The 16,204-nt window shown below is 31.1% G+C and overlaps 1 protein-coding gene across 1 annotated transcript; it reads right to left on the reverse strand.

Annotated features, from left to right (window-relative positions):
• Positions 1-1,051: 1,051 nt before the first annotated feature.
• LOC132727479 (neuronal acetylcholine receptor subunit alpha-7-like) lies at positions 1,052-15,961 on the reverse strand. Its single transcript, XM_060713006.1, has 6 exons — positions 15,864-15,961; positions 10,065-10,268; positions 9,084-9,241; positions 4,605-4,727; positions 4,186-4,278; positions 1,052-2,686 (listed from the first exon to the last, which is right to left on the reverse strand). The coding sequence occupies exons 2-6, from the start codon at positions 10,237-10,239 to the stop codon at positions 1,976-1,978; spliced, it is 1,260 nt and encodes a 419-aa protein (XP_060568989.1). The 5' UTR covers positions 10,240-10,268; positions 15,864-15,961; the 3' UTR covers positions 1,052-1,975.
• Positions 15,962-16,204: the final 243 nt, after the last annotated feature.

Genomic DNA, 16,204 nt, shown 5'->3' on the forward strand with positions numbered 1-16,204 from the left:
AGCATGTGCATTATCATAATTTTAATTATTATTTGAATATTACACTGTTACTTTGAAGGCATCGCCATAAATTCTAGGTTCGTAAAGTTCAATATCATACTTGTTAGCATTTTTATCATTAGTCATCTGGAGGTCTTGAAAAGAAATCGGCAATTAATTTTAATTTTTAATTTTCCGGGCAAATATTCAATTTTGCAGTTATAGGCAAAGATATTTAAGGCCCAAAGCTGAATTCTTCTGTTTTGCATAGGTGCTTCTAGAAGATATTTAAAAGGTTTATTGTCTGTAAATATGGTAAACTCTGCATTATGTAAATAAACATCTAATTTTTGTAACGCATAACGAATACTGAATGTTTTGTTTTCTATGGTACTGTACTTTCTTTGAGATTCACTTAATTTATGAGGTAAGAAGTATATAGGTTAAACGTGATCCGACTACTAAATCTGAGGAGATACAGAATATAAGGCTTAGTTGGGTTTGGGAATGCTAAAATATTAACATTTTCTTTAATTGTTCAAAACTCTCTTGACATCCTTTTTCCATTTAAACAAAACACGTTTTCTAGTAAGATTAATGAGAGGTTCAACAATTTTTGATTTTTTTGGGCAGAACCTTCTATAAAGACCAGCAGCACCAAGTAAAGATCTGACATCTTTAACACATTTTGGTAAATAGCTTTTACTTTTTCTGGGTCTGGTTTTATACCTTCATGATCAATAATAAAAACAAGGTACTTTGTTTGTTGCTCAATAAAACTTCACTTTTTCAGTTTAAGTTTAAATTTATGCTCTTTAAGCTTTGAAAATACTGTCTGTATATGTGATAAAAGTTCATTTAATGACTTCGAAAATATCAGATTGCCTTCAAGATAACTGACATCAAATGCCTTTAAACCTTGTAAGACATGTGACACAAGTTCTTGAAAAACTCCAGGTGCAGAAACTAAGCCAAAAGGTGTGACGCTGAACTCGCACAATCCTCGGTATGTGGTAAAAGCCGTTTTCTCTTTGTCAGATTCATGTACGGGTATCTGCCAAAAACCTGATCGCATATCTAGTGTTTTGAAATATTTTGACGACCCAAATAGTGTTAAAATATCATCAATTAGTGGAAGAGGAAATGATGTTGGCTTTGTTATTTTATTTAATTGTCAAAAATAAAAAAACCGTTTCGAACCATCACGTTTTTCGACCACAACCACATATGACTTCTTATAATATTTGCTTCTAACATCTCATCAATTGCGTCGCTAAAAAAATTTCTATTGTTGAAAGGTGTGCGGTATGGACGTTATTAGATTAGAGGATGATTACCTGCTGGTATTTTCGTGGTTACAGTATCTGTTTGCGATAATTCAGAATCTTTATTTGCGAAAATATTTCTATTTTTCCTTATCAAGTCTCTAACAATATTACAATGCTCTGAAGGTATATGAATATCACGTTCAAGGTCGTTGTTAAGAGAAGAAGTTGTTTGAAGAGCCTCTGTGACCGAGTTAATGCTCTCAACTTCTGAAATTTAGCAACTACTGCATCTCGTTTTAGTCTTATAGTTTTATGCGTATTATTGACAATCATAATAGGAAATCTTCTATTAGCCGAAAGTTTCATAACAGAATTTGTTATCATATCACCTGGTTAGGAAGCAATCATTCCAGTTTCTATACTTTTTTATTCATATAATTTATCAATTTCCAAACCTGGATTTTGTTTTAACTCAACAGTTTGAGGTCTGCTTTAATCTAACAATTGATGCAATATGAATATCTTCTTCGAGGGGTACATATATACATATATTCCCGAGAACGCGTGTTGAATTCTATCTCGCTAGAAGATATAGATTAACATGTGATTTATAGACATCGAATGATCTATTCAAACTTCCAAATGTTAGATAAAACTTACACATCATTTTAAGTAGTAAATATCATTGTAGGAAATTTAAATAAGTTTGTTTTCATCAATTGAAGCAGTCATTTGTTTGCAAGAATGATAATACAAAAGAAACCTACGGTTGTTACAATGAAAGTGACAGTAAAAAATACTGAAGCTACTTTTTCAATGGCGTCGACAACCATGCCCCAAGTACAAGGTGGTTTTTCCGTGACAATTTTGGTCTCCTTATTCTTATCGCTCTTGTCATCCGAAGTTGCTTCTGTTTCAGTGCTTTCATTTGTATCGACATTGCAAGATTTAAACTTTTTCCTACAGCACATTGTGCTAATTCTAACGAGAAACACAAGACAACGTGGTACAGTGGAGTCCTTGTCCATAAATTCCGCTTTCGTTAAAAGTACAGATAGAATTGTGATGATTGTTGACTGGGCAGTTTGAACTACTAAATATATCGAAAAGAGAGGTATCTTCTGGGAATTGGGCGGCATAACAGAATCTACAAGAGTTAAATAGACGGAGAAAGCAAGGAAAACTGTAACCGCGTATCCTGATCTATCACCCCCGTTAGGTATAGCAAACACAAAAAGTCCTAAAATGGTTAGCAACAAAACAGGAAGAAATAATGTCATCAGGGCGTGCTGGGGTTTCCGCTGCAACTTTATTTCATAAATTAGGACATCCACGCCAGCTCTATCTGAATGTTTTACACTTGTTTCTAAGATTTCCCATAAAGGATTGGTATCGTAATAGCTCAACAACACATGATCTGGATCTGCAGTTAGTTTAATCTGCAATAAGATAAAAAAAAGTCAGAACACATTAGTGCATATATCATCCAAGGGCAATTTAAATTTATTTCTTACGCCGATTTTTACATATTTTTGCCATATTTTAGCGGTCAGTCCACTTATATTAATCCTACATCAGAGATGGAATCAGTGATCCCTCGATTACAAATCCGATGCTGTAGGGGATGGACAACTGTAAAATTAATCTCTTACAATTCTAACAACTGAATTCATGTAAAATGTATTATGGTTTGGTAAATAGATTATTTCAGTGCATATATCGTGGTAGAGCCATCAATCTTCAATAACTTGTTTAAATTGCATACCCGTGCAGTTATATATAGAGATTCTATAAAAGCGACATTGCACAATCGTGAATATATTTTTGATGTGACGTCATTAATAGTAGAATACTACGTTTTCGCTGAATGCTCCCACTCGGACCATGTTATATTGCAAATCCGTCGACAAAATGAAATGCAGCGCAGCAAATAATGGCTACAGTCGTTGAGGTAACTGTACGAACATTTTGTAGATTTATTGCCCGATTAAGGCCTGAAAACGGAATAAGTTTTTTTCTCTGAATGCTCCCACTCGGACTTTTCCCACAACCTAGAAGAATAAGGTTTAAAGCCTTCTTGAAAATTATTTTACACATACCAGGGCATAAACCGAGTAATGTTTACACATTTTTAGAGATTTGTTTCAAATATTTCTATTCAAAAATATTTTTTTCTTACTTAAAAAAAAGAAAAATGCTCCCAGACGGTCTCGATTGCAGAAATGCTCAGACTCGGGCTGAGAAAGTCTGCTGTCTACATATTCGAACGCAGTCTATGGAATACACTTTTGGTACTATGTACTTTAAAGACACCTTTAAAACATTCGTATTAAATTATTTTAAGCAGATATACAATTTATACATTAAAATGTACTTTTTCACTAGACACAAGTTCATCCTCTGTTCTCCTATGTTAAATGATTTTAACATAGAATGTTCTTCAAAAGCACAACTGATTAATATTTAGATATATAACTTATAAGAAAGACGTTTGAGCAGATGTGTATATGTAATGTAAGATAAATTGACTTTTGAATAAAAATATTTGAAACAATCTCAAAAAAAATGTGTACACATTACTCGGTTTATGCTTTGGTATGTGTAAATTATTTTTCAAGAAGGTTTTCAACGTAAAGTGGGAGCATTCAGAGAGAAAAAAAGTATTCGGGACTAAAACAGGCACTAAATCTATGAACGTTTCTTAACGAGGGATGCGCTACATTATGCTTTTGTACTCTATTTCCTATTATATAAGCGTGTTGACGGATTTTCTACAAAAATGGTCCGAGTGGGAGCATTTATAGCAGGTGTGCGATGACGTAGTATCCTACCATTGAACGTACACATAAAATAGTAGTGAAGGTAGTAATAGTGGTATGTGGTCAATTTGGTTTACGTTTATTTGCAAGTGATTGCTTTTTCTTTAATTGTTCCTTACTTCAGTGTAGCTCCAAGACATAAACTGTATTTCACAAGTTTGTACATCATATGGGTAATAAGTCATGTCTATATCACACGACGTTTCAAACTTCTGAAATATCGATATACATGTTGTCAGTTTAAGCTGATGGCACTTACAATGCACAAATTTACAACGCTTGTATCATTACAAAACTGAGTTGGTAAAAATAGTACATTCTCTCATATTTATCATTTCGGTTTTTACCTAGATTACAAAAAACACATGTATTCGTATATTCCCTAAACAATAGACATGGTAATAGACTTATTTGAAGTCATGCCGCATTAATACATGATTAATTACAATGTATGTGTACATAATATATTGTACAATATAGTTCATATCAGGTGATTTGAGAAAATAAGGTATTCTCGGGAGTGATAAAATATACGTACGTCAAGAGGGTACCACTTAATCAAACCTTCATTAAAATTGTCTATCATTAAAGTTTCATGTCCAAGACTTTCATATGATCTAACTGAATTGACTACAACTATATCTGGCTTCCAAACATCATTCTGAAAAAAAGATGGTTACAACAGTATTTCCTTTCATATATATATTATAAGGGGGCAGGGGACATATTCGAATGATGGCCCCGGTCAAATTTTTTTATAACTCAGACATGGTGTTTTGAAGGTACTGATAACTTCTGATATTTCTCTGTCACTGTAATTCTTTCTTGTTTGTGTGTAGGAAATGAGAAGTAATTTTGGGTTTTTACCCGAAACTAACCATTTTGGTAGCTTTGTATGTATTTCTGACTCTCCGAATGGAGGTGAAAGAGTTAAAAATCAAGCTTTGACAGTTGGAGCCAAACAAGTAAGAAATTTCAGATAAATTTTGTGAAAACATCTAAACGTATGACAGACACTTTACTAATCATTTCTGCGTGTAACTGATATTTTAAAGGAATTGGGCGGATTCTGGAGTATGCTGCACGTTCATGAAGATTGCCCATATTGGTATATTTTAGGTGTGATTTTGGCTGGGTGGGGGTAAATATAAATTGTAAATTTTTTGAAAGAGCAATGCATGCAAACTATTATTTTCTTCAATGTATGTTATATATCATTTAATAATGCTGTGCAACAGGTTATCTGCCTGTGAAACAGATTTTGAAATATTTGGAATTGTGTTTCTGGTCACACTGAAATACAAAATTGTTCATTTTTAGGTCCCCTGCCCCCTATACCTCATTTGCATATGCCCTTCTATATTAGATATGCCGTCATCCGGTCCATAAACCGTATACAGACTGGAGACGGTCCATAATTCTTACAAGTAAAATGGTTTCCTGCGGGGAACATTTTTCATGATATAAAGATATTTCATTTAACTATTTTCAACACCGTTTTGGCAGAGGGGAATAAATAAACGTTTATATCAGGAATATAGTTGACAATAATCGATCAATATAGAAGAAGGTCTTTCGAAACTGGTGACCGTTGATGACCGGAGAAGGTCGAACATAAAACAATTATTTCTTTTTAAGAAAATGATTAAATAGGCCTACCATATTATGAATAATTAAAAGCAAAAAAAAAAAATAAATAAATAAATAAAAATAAAGTAAACACACAAGTTTACGCAGAAAATATTTCTATTTATTATGGCAGATGCCACTACGAATATTTTAATTTTGTATATTTTCAGTAAATACAATTTATTGTTTGTAAAATTTGAGATACATATATTAAAGAAACAATGATAATTTTCAAATAAATCATTCAAGTTTTTCCACCTTAAACGGTTAAATAATTAAAGAAAATTAGAAATATCACGTAAAAGGTTTTTGTTCTTAATTCAGAGGTTTAATTCTGAATAATTCCTAAGAGTTAATTCCGTAAAGTAACGACAAACGGTATTTAGCCAGGTTATCGAAAAGGTCAATTAACCAATCGTGTTCTACGCCGAGGTTCGAAATGCGTCTGGAGAACGATATAAAAGGACATCCCTGATTGCAATACGAAGTGGAATATGCAGGTAATTAATTTTTTTTCTTTATTTGTTAAATATGTTGTTGTCAGTTTTAAAATTTTGCAATATTTTTAACTTTCGTCCCCAGACCATTTCGAACGAAGCAGAATTTGCCCTCACATTGTTGCCATAATTTTGGTTAAAAATTATTGATAAGACAGAAAAGTCTAACAATTTACTTAAATGACATGGCTTTCAGTATGTTGTATGCAGGGTTTTTTTTGTAAAAAAATATGAGAAGGGTCCCAGTCACCCTTGACTGCTGTCAACAGGCCATAAGGATATTGTGTAGCTATATAGATTACTGAAGGAATTGGCAGTTTTACATTGTCTTGGTCCTAAGGTAGTACTAGTAGATCTTAATATTTTGAGTGTGTTTTCAGATTTTGTTTATTTTATTTATATGACTACCAATATTTTTTTTTATTTTCAGGTACTTGTGTCAATCTAACAACATTGACATAATTCGAGATGCGGATTTTAAAGAAGCCAACGACATGTTTGTTTGTATGTGTAAAGATACCTGCAAAATAGGTAAGGAACTGTTGATCACAAAGTGTCCATCGAGAAAGAAGATTTAGAGCTTTTATAAAGTTCCAGGATGCTAGACACTACCACACCGTATGGACTTTTAAACAGAGTATGGTTTGAATTATGTCTGTACCTTTGTAGGAGAGGGTGTGAGAACCAGCGTGAGCTGAAACTATCCATGTTTTATATCAGAACAGATGCCTAAGGCAAGCGGTATGTCTGTCATGTGTATTCAGAAGTATCCAAAAACCACCTAGGCATTAAACACAGTGATATTTCAAGACAAAATGTGAGAATGTATGAAACAGGTGGAGGAATGTGTCCAGTAAATAGCTTTAGAAATAATTGTCAAAACTAAATCCTTAATGCAAAGCTCTGTTCCAGACACCAAGAGAGTCCTTTTTTTGACTCAGATTCTATCTGGTATGAAAATCGCCCGTTTGGAAAAAACAAGTTAGGTACACGTATGAAGGAACTTGTTTTAAACTTTCAATATTCAGTGTATTAGACTAGACTAGACTAGACTAGACTAGTGATATAAATGTAAGAAATCGATGAAGATTTTTTGTTTGTGTCTGATATATATACATAAAGCTGTACACTTTAATTTCCTTTTCAAGTTATCATTAGTGTAAGTGAATTTGTCGGTGAGATTTTATTTTGTTGTTTAGTGATTAATTTTACAGAATTTACAGAATTTATTGTTATGTTTCACATATATTTATTCCATGTTGATCAAAAGTCATGATTTGTCTTTAATTGAATTATAAATTTTTAATACAGTTTGTGAAATTCTTAAAGTTCGGTTTTTTTGCCTAGTATCATTAGTTTTTAATTTGATTAACAAAAAGGGAATATAAAAAGAAGAGCATGATACTTTGCTGCATCGCTATATATATTACCGCCGAAGGCCGGTCCGTTAACAGTTTGGCTTCCTGTGAAATTTGCAGGGAAGAACTGAATATATGAAGAGTTTTTATTGGTCACTTTAAAATTACAAAACAAAATCTAGGAATCTCATTGGCCATTCTAAAATAAATTTAAAGGATAGTTCTTGTCATTATGAAATAAAATGTATAGAAAGTTCTTAATTAAAATGTACAGGATAGTTATTTAACTTTCTAGTTAAATTGCTAAGATATTTCAGTTCTGTTAAACAATGCTCATAACATTCAGATCTGGTTACATTTTCTAGCGAAGAGTTTATTTTACATAAGATCTTACTGAGTTTATTTTAGACAAGATCTGAGTTTTTAATATTGTCCAATATAACGAGAATAATATCAGAACTTTTCAGGTACTCTTGATTTATGATCTTTAATAAGTGTCTAATACATTATATGATTATTGATGTGTTCAATTGATATAATGTTTATAATTTTTATATCTTTTGCTTATTAATCAAGTTTCTATGAAAATAATTGCTTTACCGACTGCGTAGTGTTGGTGTTGGAAATTTAGTTCACTTAACGAAACACGACATGTTTGCTTCAGAACTCATACATCTTTAAGTGTTCAATTTTTCAAGATTAATAAACCTACAAGAACTTATATGTCATATTTATGCAAGCTATACTAACATAAACTTTTCTATTTGACTTTTTCTGGAAAACTAAGAACAAGCATATGCAAACTAAACAGTTTTACTTCGGCCGAGTATCTTTTTTTAAAGATACTTCTTGCTTTTTTTAAGTCAACGTTGTATATATTAAAGTATAATGAACACACCGTACAATCAAATGGGTAGACAACCGTTCAACGCAACGACAGTCGTTCTAGTATAAACATATCGGTACAATGAAAGATTCCTTATCTAAACTATTGACAACAAAGTCAGGTATAATACAATGCCCTTTATTGCTACCGTATATGTCAAACAGGTAATGTAGGTCATATTCTGTACAACTCGGAGCCCACCGCTGGCCTAGTGGTTAAGTTATCTGCCTCTCAACCAAGGGGCCATGGGTCATGACCATGTTTCTTCATATGACAACAGTACTGGTTGGTTCCATGAAGCGGACTCAAATGTGATTAACATAAGTTGCATAGAACTTGTTCCGAAATCTAGCTTAAAAAAACGTTTAAATCAAGAAGATCTTTTCAGTGCAAAATTTTGCCAAGCACAAACACATCATTTCTGAAATATTCCTGTGATTCATACTATATCTAAAATTATATGAAAATGCCTTCAATGGCAAAACTGAAACATCGTATATTTGTTGGTGGTGAATACAAAATATATGTTTCAATGACATCTATAAAGGGAACATTATTATGCGCCAAGTTATATTTTTATCTGAACAATCCTCGTGTACAGGACACAAATAGAGAAAGGCAATACGTCACCCGGAATGCTATGTTACCTGAGGCCAGTGTTCCAAATATGAGTCGTTGTATTCAGTTCCGTTCCATTGTAAGTATGTATCGTTCCATTTTATGGCCATATAAGATGCTGTCTTCAATGTTTCTGTTATCTGATCGAAGTCAATTATCGTTTCAAGCGCGAAAGTTATGTGTACATCTGAAAAATAAAACAGATCATTTACTGAAACAAATACCTTACATACCATCTAATGCCCAAAAACTACTAATTGTAACATAAAGTCATCCCATCGTCCCAAAATTTAGAGAACACACTTTAATAATTATACCTCTTGTTCAATAGAATAAGTGCGATGTTAATAACCTATGGACTAAATCTATTACAATTTCACAGCGTCACGTTGCTAGTTTTTGCCAAGCACAAACACATCAGTTCTGAAATTTACCTGTGATTCATACTATATCTAAAATTATATGAAAATGCCTTCAATGGCAAAACTGAAACATCGTATATTTGTTGGTGGTGAATACAAAATATAGTTTGTATATGTTACCACATGTTTACGACATGAACTCATTTGCTTTCAACAAAAAAACACTATAATACATATTTCTGCATAGTCATTATACAGATAAAACTACATTTAGTCTAAAATCCGAATAACTTAAATGTCAGTTATGAAATATATGGCGTCAATTATTATTTGAAAATAGTGGAAGAAATGCTTTTTTAATTTTATTGGTTTTGTTTTATTGTAAAAGGTAATACATTCGTTTTGTCGGCTTTTCACTCAAATACACAAAGTTTTATATTGTGATATAAAGTCTATGATTTGGCTTATATCATTTTTTTTCTTAATGTTTCCCTAAATATTTTCGTATAAAATTAATCAATGTCAATTTTACACCCGTATTAACATAATGTCATGAACATTGTATACATATTTTAGGCTGCACCCTCTTCAATACATTCGATTTGTATTGGATATATAGACTACAAAATTATTTTAAAAAAAACATACCAAAAAAGGATTGATCAGATGGGAATGGTGGAATCTTAGAGTTGTAGCCCTGATTAACGAACAGTTCTGTGTAAAGGCGATGTGTGTGTGTAGCGTTGCTGGTAGGATTGGTTATGAACACACAGACACATCTTGTGGTAGACGCTAGAAGCAGAACTAATATCTTGAAGTCCATTCTTTTGTAGCAATAAATGTAGAAATATGCTGTAATATCAAATAAAATGTTACATTCTGAACTGATATACATAAAGCAATGGACGTTTCTACATGTGGTTTTTTTCTCGTGAGAAATCTCTCTTACTCCGTATCTGTCTGCCTGCCTCCCTTTCTCCCTGCCGCCCTACCTACCACCTACCTACATGTCATTTTTGAAATTGAACGTGGGTATTGAAAGAAATATCAATATCAAATTATTAAAATTATTGCGACCACAGTAAAGATGCTGATCACGTACACTGATAATGAAGACCAGTTGATGACAAAAACACGTATTATCGCAACTAACCTTGAATTATCGCAACAAACCTTGAATTCTCACAACAACTCTTGACTTAATGCAACAAACCTTGAACATTAAACTTTGCATGCAATCCGATAAAATTCATAATTTCTTTATGATAATGCCTTCAACTTTGTGGAGTTATAATCTAAATTTTAATCTAAAAAAAGTTGACAGACATAAACAATCTTTCTAGCAAGTATTGCATTTACTTGGTCGTATTTAACAAATTTATCATTTCGTACAATACGAGGTTTATCAAGTAGTACAATGTTTATAGACACAGGTATACAAATAAACATATCACATACAATGAGAAACAGAACAATTTTCTGGACAGTTTAGATATTTACCAGAAAAATAAACAATTCTGGATGTTTATACAACATAGGTTTCTTTGTCTCGTCCAAATTGTGATGCGTTTTCAAGAAATACTTTTCTGATTTCCAAAATACAAAAATTTGGACAATGCTAACAATGATTTCTTTGACCTAAAGATAAAAAATTATCAAACTTTACATATTTGGCCAATTACAATATATAAGATTGTAAGATCTCTATAATGCGGACATACGAGGAGAAAGTGGTATTTATTTTCAATTTTTCTCATGGTACATGATTTGCATATTCATGCAGCCTTAACGTTGGGTATTTTCATATCTTCCTGTTTCAATAAAAAGATTGTGTGAAGAGGTTCTAAACCTAGTAAGTGATACGAGTTCTATGTTTGTTTTCATGTACTTAGCCTATATAATTCCCTAACAAAAACTGTGTTTAAATACACAATAAGTATGTAATCTTGAAGAATTATTAATTTTGGCATTCCATTTTTGCACGAATGCTTCCAATAATCTTTGTTTTATAGAGGTAACAAATGTGTTTTTGAGTTCTATACCAATTACCATATTTGTACAGTGTAATGCCAAGATATTTAAAATATTTTACAACTTCTATTCGTTTGTGTATTTTTTTCCCTCAAAAATCATGGTTTTTGTCTTAGACGTTTTAATTTCCTTTCCCAAAAGTTGATAATAATTTTGAATATCATTTAACATTAACTTTTATAAAACTGCATGACTTCTACGTCGACTTTAATTAGAACAAACTGATAGAGCATGACATACTTTTAGTTTAACTTGTACTGAGAAAGCATTATATAAACATTACAAACTTGTAATACATTAGTAATATATTTTGAATACAACGTCACGTAAACAATTATAAACCACTATTTAAAATGTGATTTGAAATAAATACAAATATATGTCGTGTTGTTAAGAATAAATATTTTGGCATGTAATTAATTAATTGATAGAATTGGCAATAGAATTACTGCAATTTAACGATTCCTTTATATATTTTGTCAGATTGAAAACTATATTCATATTGCTATTACATATCAATTCAATATATCTCATCATGGAAGGCCTTTTGCAGTAGTACTTTTTATCTAACTTTTTTTTATGAAACGTGGAAACGTTTTTTCTTCTATGAAACATGGAAACATTTTATTAATGCAACAAAGACAATATCTTCCACTGCCAGGTAATCTATTTTAACCATACCTTTCAGTTTGTGTTCTAAGTGCATGCGCTCTTATCCGCATTCTAGTGCACGTAAGAAAAAATCTAGTGTTTGTTTGTTTTTTTGTTTGTTTTTTTTTTTTTGTAAAAAAAAACCCAAGTAATTTTCATATGATAGCCTAGGTTAACACAATTTTTATATTTATAATACTGTAATTTTGGTATTTTAGAAAACAACTTCTAAACCTTTTTCTAATTCATTTCCTTTTAATAAATAATCGATCAATATTGTGGCATTCAAGATGGAAATATTTCACAGAAAATATTCATTCCATCGTTTCCTGTTAAAAGGTAAGATTGTGTAACTTTAGATTGTCTAATTCTATGTAAAAGAAGAACAACTTGATCATGGCGGTAAAGGAGGACAGAGAATAGTGATTTATCAAGACAAGGGTTGATATCATGAAGTTTGTCCCAATTTGTTTTCCATTTAGGTGAAATAATTTTACTTATGTAGGGTTGAAAATTACTATATCTACTGTTTGAGATTTGAGGATTATTTTGCCAAACAACTACCTTAATTTCTTCGTAACTTGGGATCAAACAAAAATTCACTGACTTAGTTTTTAACATATCTTGAAATCGCTAAAGGAGTTTCTTAATCATAATATCATCAGACTTTTGATGTTTAGTCAGTGAATAACATATCAATAAACTACCTTTGACAGCCACACAACCGGAAACTATACATTTCAATGGCTATCTATTTACTAGGACTTAAGTCATGTAAATGTTAAAGTATCTATTTCATATAAAACTTTACTCAACAACTTTTTCAGTGTGGCGTAAAAGCTTATAATGGCATTGTAATAGTCTTTTTGAAAACATACCATATCATCTTAACATTAAAGAATATTTTTTAAGTACATTTGTAAATATTAGTTTCGCAAAATTCATTTAAAATTCATTAATCAATTTAAATTAAATAGAAATGTACACTTCTAGGATATCTTAAAAATAATTCTTCATAAAATAGTGACAATTTTCGTTGGTAGAACCTTAATTCTACCTACAAGATTCGTCTTGATATACCTTGATGTGTACAACATTATTATTACGGTCATGGTTAAACTGCAATTAATACCACATAAGTAAGCGTTTCTAAAAAATTTTTGCTTAAAATCCAAAAACAACAACTAAGTGTCTTACTTTCACATTTTGGCTCATTTTTATTGTCATTTACAAAGTGTTACATAACATTTTAAGCCTATTATAGCATTCGGCACGGCATGGCAAGTTATGTGTCGACGTGCCATAAAAATTCAAACAACCAAAAAAAAAAAACAAACACATTTTGTTGATTATGGTTTGCCGTATATGATGAATTTGTAATAGATGTCATCTTACTTATGTATAAACTTTTCTTTTCATCTATGGTATTAAATGCCGTTTTATTGTTTGAATAACATTTCTGCAACATTAAATTTTTTGACCGCTGGCCGCTGGACGCTGACTTCACAAAAAATGATAAAATAAAAAAATTCTCAAAGTGATTATTTTCTTTTTATGTATCCTTAAAATAATAAGAAATGTCTTCAGAACTTCATTAAATGATGTTTTATTGTTTAAATAACATTTCTGCAACATAACATTGTTTGGCCACTGGACCGCTGGCCGCTGACTTCACAAAAAATGATAAAATATAAAAAAAATTCTTAAAGTGATTTTTAGCTCGACTTTTTTTTTTTGAAAAAAAAGTAGAGATATTGTTATAGTCGGGTCGGCGTTGCCGTTGCCGTTGCCGTTGCCGTTGCCATTGCCGTTGCCGTTCCCGTCCGCAAACTTGTACCTGGATCATAACTTTTTTATTTCTTGGTGTATTGTCTTCATACTTGGCCACAACAACCCTTTCAGTAGACCACACTAACCTTGACATTCATCCATAAATGACCTTGACCTTCAAGGTTAAAAGTCCAATTTTTGCTTGTTCATGCTGTTATTGGCTGTAACTTTGTTATTTTTGAATGGATTGTCTTCAAACTTGAACATAATAATCTTCAAGGATATCCCTTAAAAATAACCAGCCAGACCTTGACCTTCACTCATAAATGACCTTGACTTTGAAGGTCAAATTATTGAAATTTTCATTTTTTTGGCTATTATTGGCTGTAACTTTGTTATTTTTGAATGGATTGTCTTGGAACTTGAACATAATAATCTTCAAAGATAACTGTTAAAAATATACCGGAAGATCTTGACCTTCACTCATTAATGACATTGTCTTTGAAGGTCAAATTATTGAAATTAACATTGTTTTGGCGGTAACTGACTGTAACTTTGCTATTATTGAAGGGATCAACTTCATATTATAACAGAACATTCTTAAGGAACAGACCTTGTTGTTTATCAAACCCAAATTTGCTTGGGCTCTTTAATGACCTTTGACCTTGAAGGTTAAATTACTGAATTTTCTCAGATTTGTGCATTAAATGACCATAATTATATATTTATTGGTGTGTGTGTACGTATATATATATATCATCATCTTCTTCATCATCATCATCATCATCATCATCATCAACAACAACAACAACAACAACAACAACAACAACAACAACAACAACAACAACAACTATTTATAGAATTGCGTAATGTTTCTATTTTAAGAAATTGCGTAATGTTTCTATTCTAAGAAATTGCGTAATGTTTCTATTTTAAGAAATATCTAAATGATACTATTTGATAAACACCGAAAATGTTTGGTCATCTATTATATCTTCAGCTATAACAACATTGAATATGTCATCTTATTGTTTCCTTTTCATTTCCACTTCATTAATGTTATTTAGCATGACGTTATGGGTTTTCCTTTTGTTACATAAATTTCTAAAAGAAAATTTTCTCCAGTTTTTTTTTCTTTTATTTATTTGACTCTAAAGTTTCAGTGTGATCTTCCACATTAATATTGTATGTAATTCCATCACTTGTATTTTACTACCATTTGTGACATGATTGTTTTATATTTTTTTATCATTATCTATATCAGTGAAACACTTCATTTTACAAATTCTACTTTCACTGCCTGTTTAAATATAGGAAGTTTGATACTAGGTCAGGAGTCTATTATACTGTACAAAAGGGTCAATTATACTGGAAAAATTACCTGGTGAACTAAACATTGATTGACAAAAACATATGAGCATTTAGAAAAACATAACATAACATAACATAACGTAATATTTATTCAGCATTAAATGTTACAACATTTATAGCCATTTCAATATATAATACAAACATTTAAGGGCGAGTACATGGTTAACAGAGAATTATATACAAATGATTTATACAAATTAATCTTAAATTATTATTTTTTAACAGAGTGAACATAATTAATTGTAAAGTATTTTCTTAACAATATTTTTCATCATTATTACCATTTATCTGTTGTGTTCTTTCTATAGTAAAACATATTACAAAGAATATTTTTTTCTTGTTACGAGCAACATTTATGCTTTTTGAATACATTTTTGTAAAACAATTCAAATATGGAGATCCATTTCATTGTGTTAACATTAACTTAAAATACTTACAAAAGATAAAAAGAAAACACTCACTACATATGTACAAATCAGAGTTTTTATATGAATTGAAAAAAAATGCATAAAATGTTTAGAAATTCGGCAAATTGAGTCAAACAATAATTAATCGTTGACTGTACACTTCATTCTTAAGAACATTGCATATTCCCAACACTTTTGGTCCATTAAAATATCTTACCTGAAGAGTAAACGCCTAACACCTTATTATGTTATCCAATATAAATGCCTATATAAACCTTTGGTGCAGTCTATGTTACTTGTGGTAGTTATTAACTTCATATGCCCTATTTTAAACAAAATTCGTAAATTAAGCAATATGAAGCTCTCATGACTTGAATGTTGTCAATATACTTGACGAGGCGTTACTTACAAAAAGTTACAGCTGTACTTGCAATGAATACGTATTAGCTAAGCGATCTGCAAAAATACGATACATTCAGTAGTCATGTTTTGTAGAAAATATAGCAAATTAATAAGAAATGATAAATAAATAAATTAGAAATAATTTAATTAAATCGT

This window comes from Ruditapes philippinarum, unplaced genomic scaffold, assembly GCF_026571515.1.
Source record: "Ruditapes philippinarum isolate M1 unplaced genomic scaffold, ASM2657151v2 ctg2943_1_1_1_1, whole genome shotgun sequence".
NCBI lineage: Eukaryota > Metazoa > Mollusca > Bivalvia > Venerida > Veneridae > Ruditapes > Ruditapes philippinarum.

What these genes read in the sequence shown, in the direction of transcription:
- LOC132727479 (XM_060713006.1), bottom strand. Translation starts at nt 10,239, where the DNA reads ATGGACTTCAAGATATTAGTTCTGCTTCTAGCGTCTACCACAAGATGT. An exon ending in ATTTGGAACACTGGCCTCAG is followed by an intron (nt 4,728 to 9,083) that starts GTAACATAGCAT and finishes TCTTTTTTTCAG; the next exon opens with AATGATGTTTGGAAGCCAGA. An exon ending in TGTCTTGGAGCTACACTGAA is followed by an intron (nt 2,687 to 4,185) that starts GTAAGGAACAAT and finishes ATCTTATTGCAG; the next exon opens with ATTAAACTAACTGCAGATCC.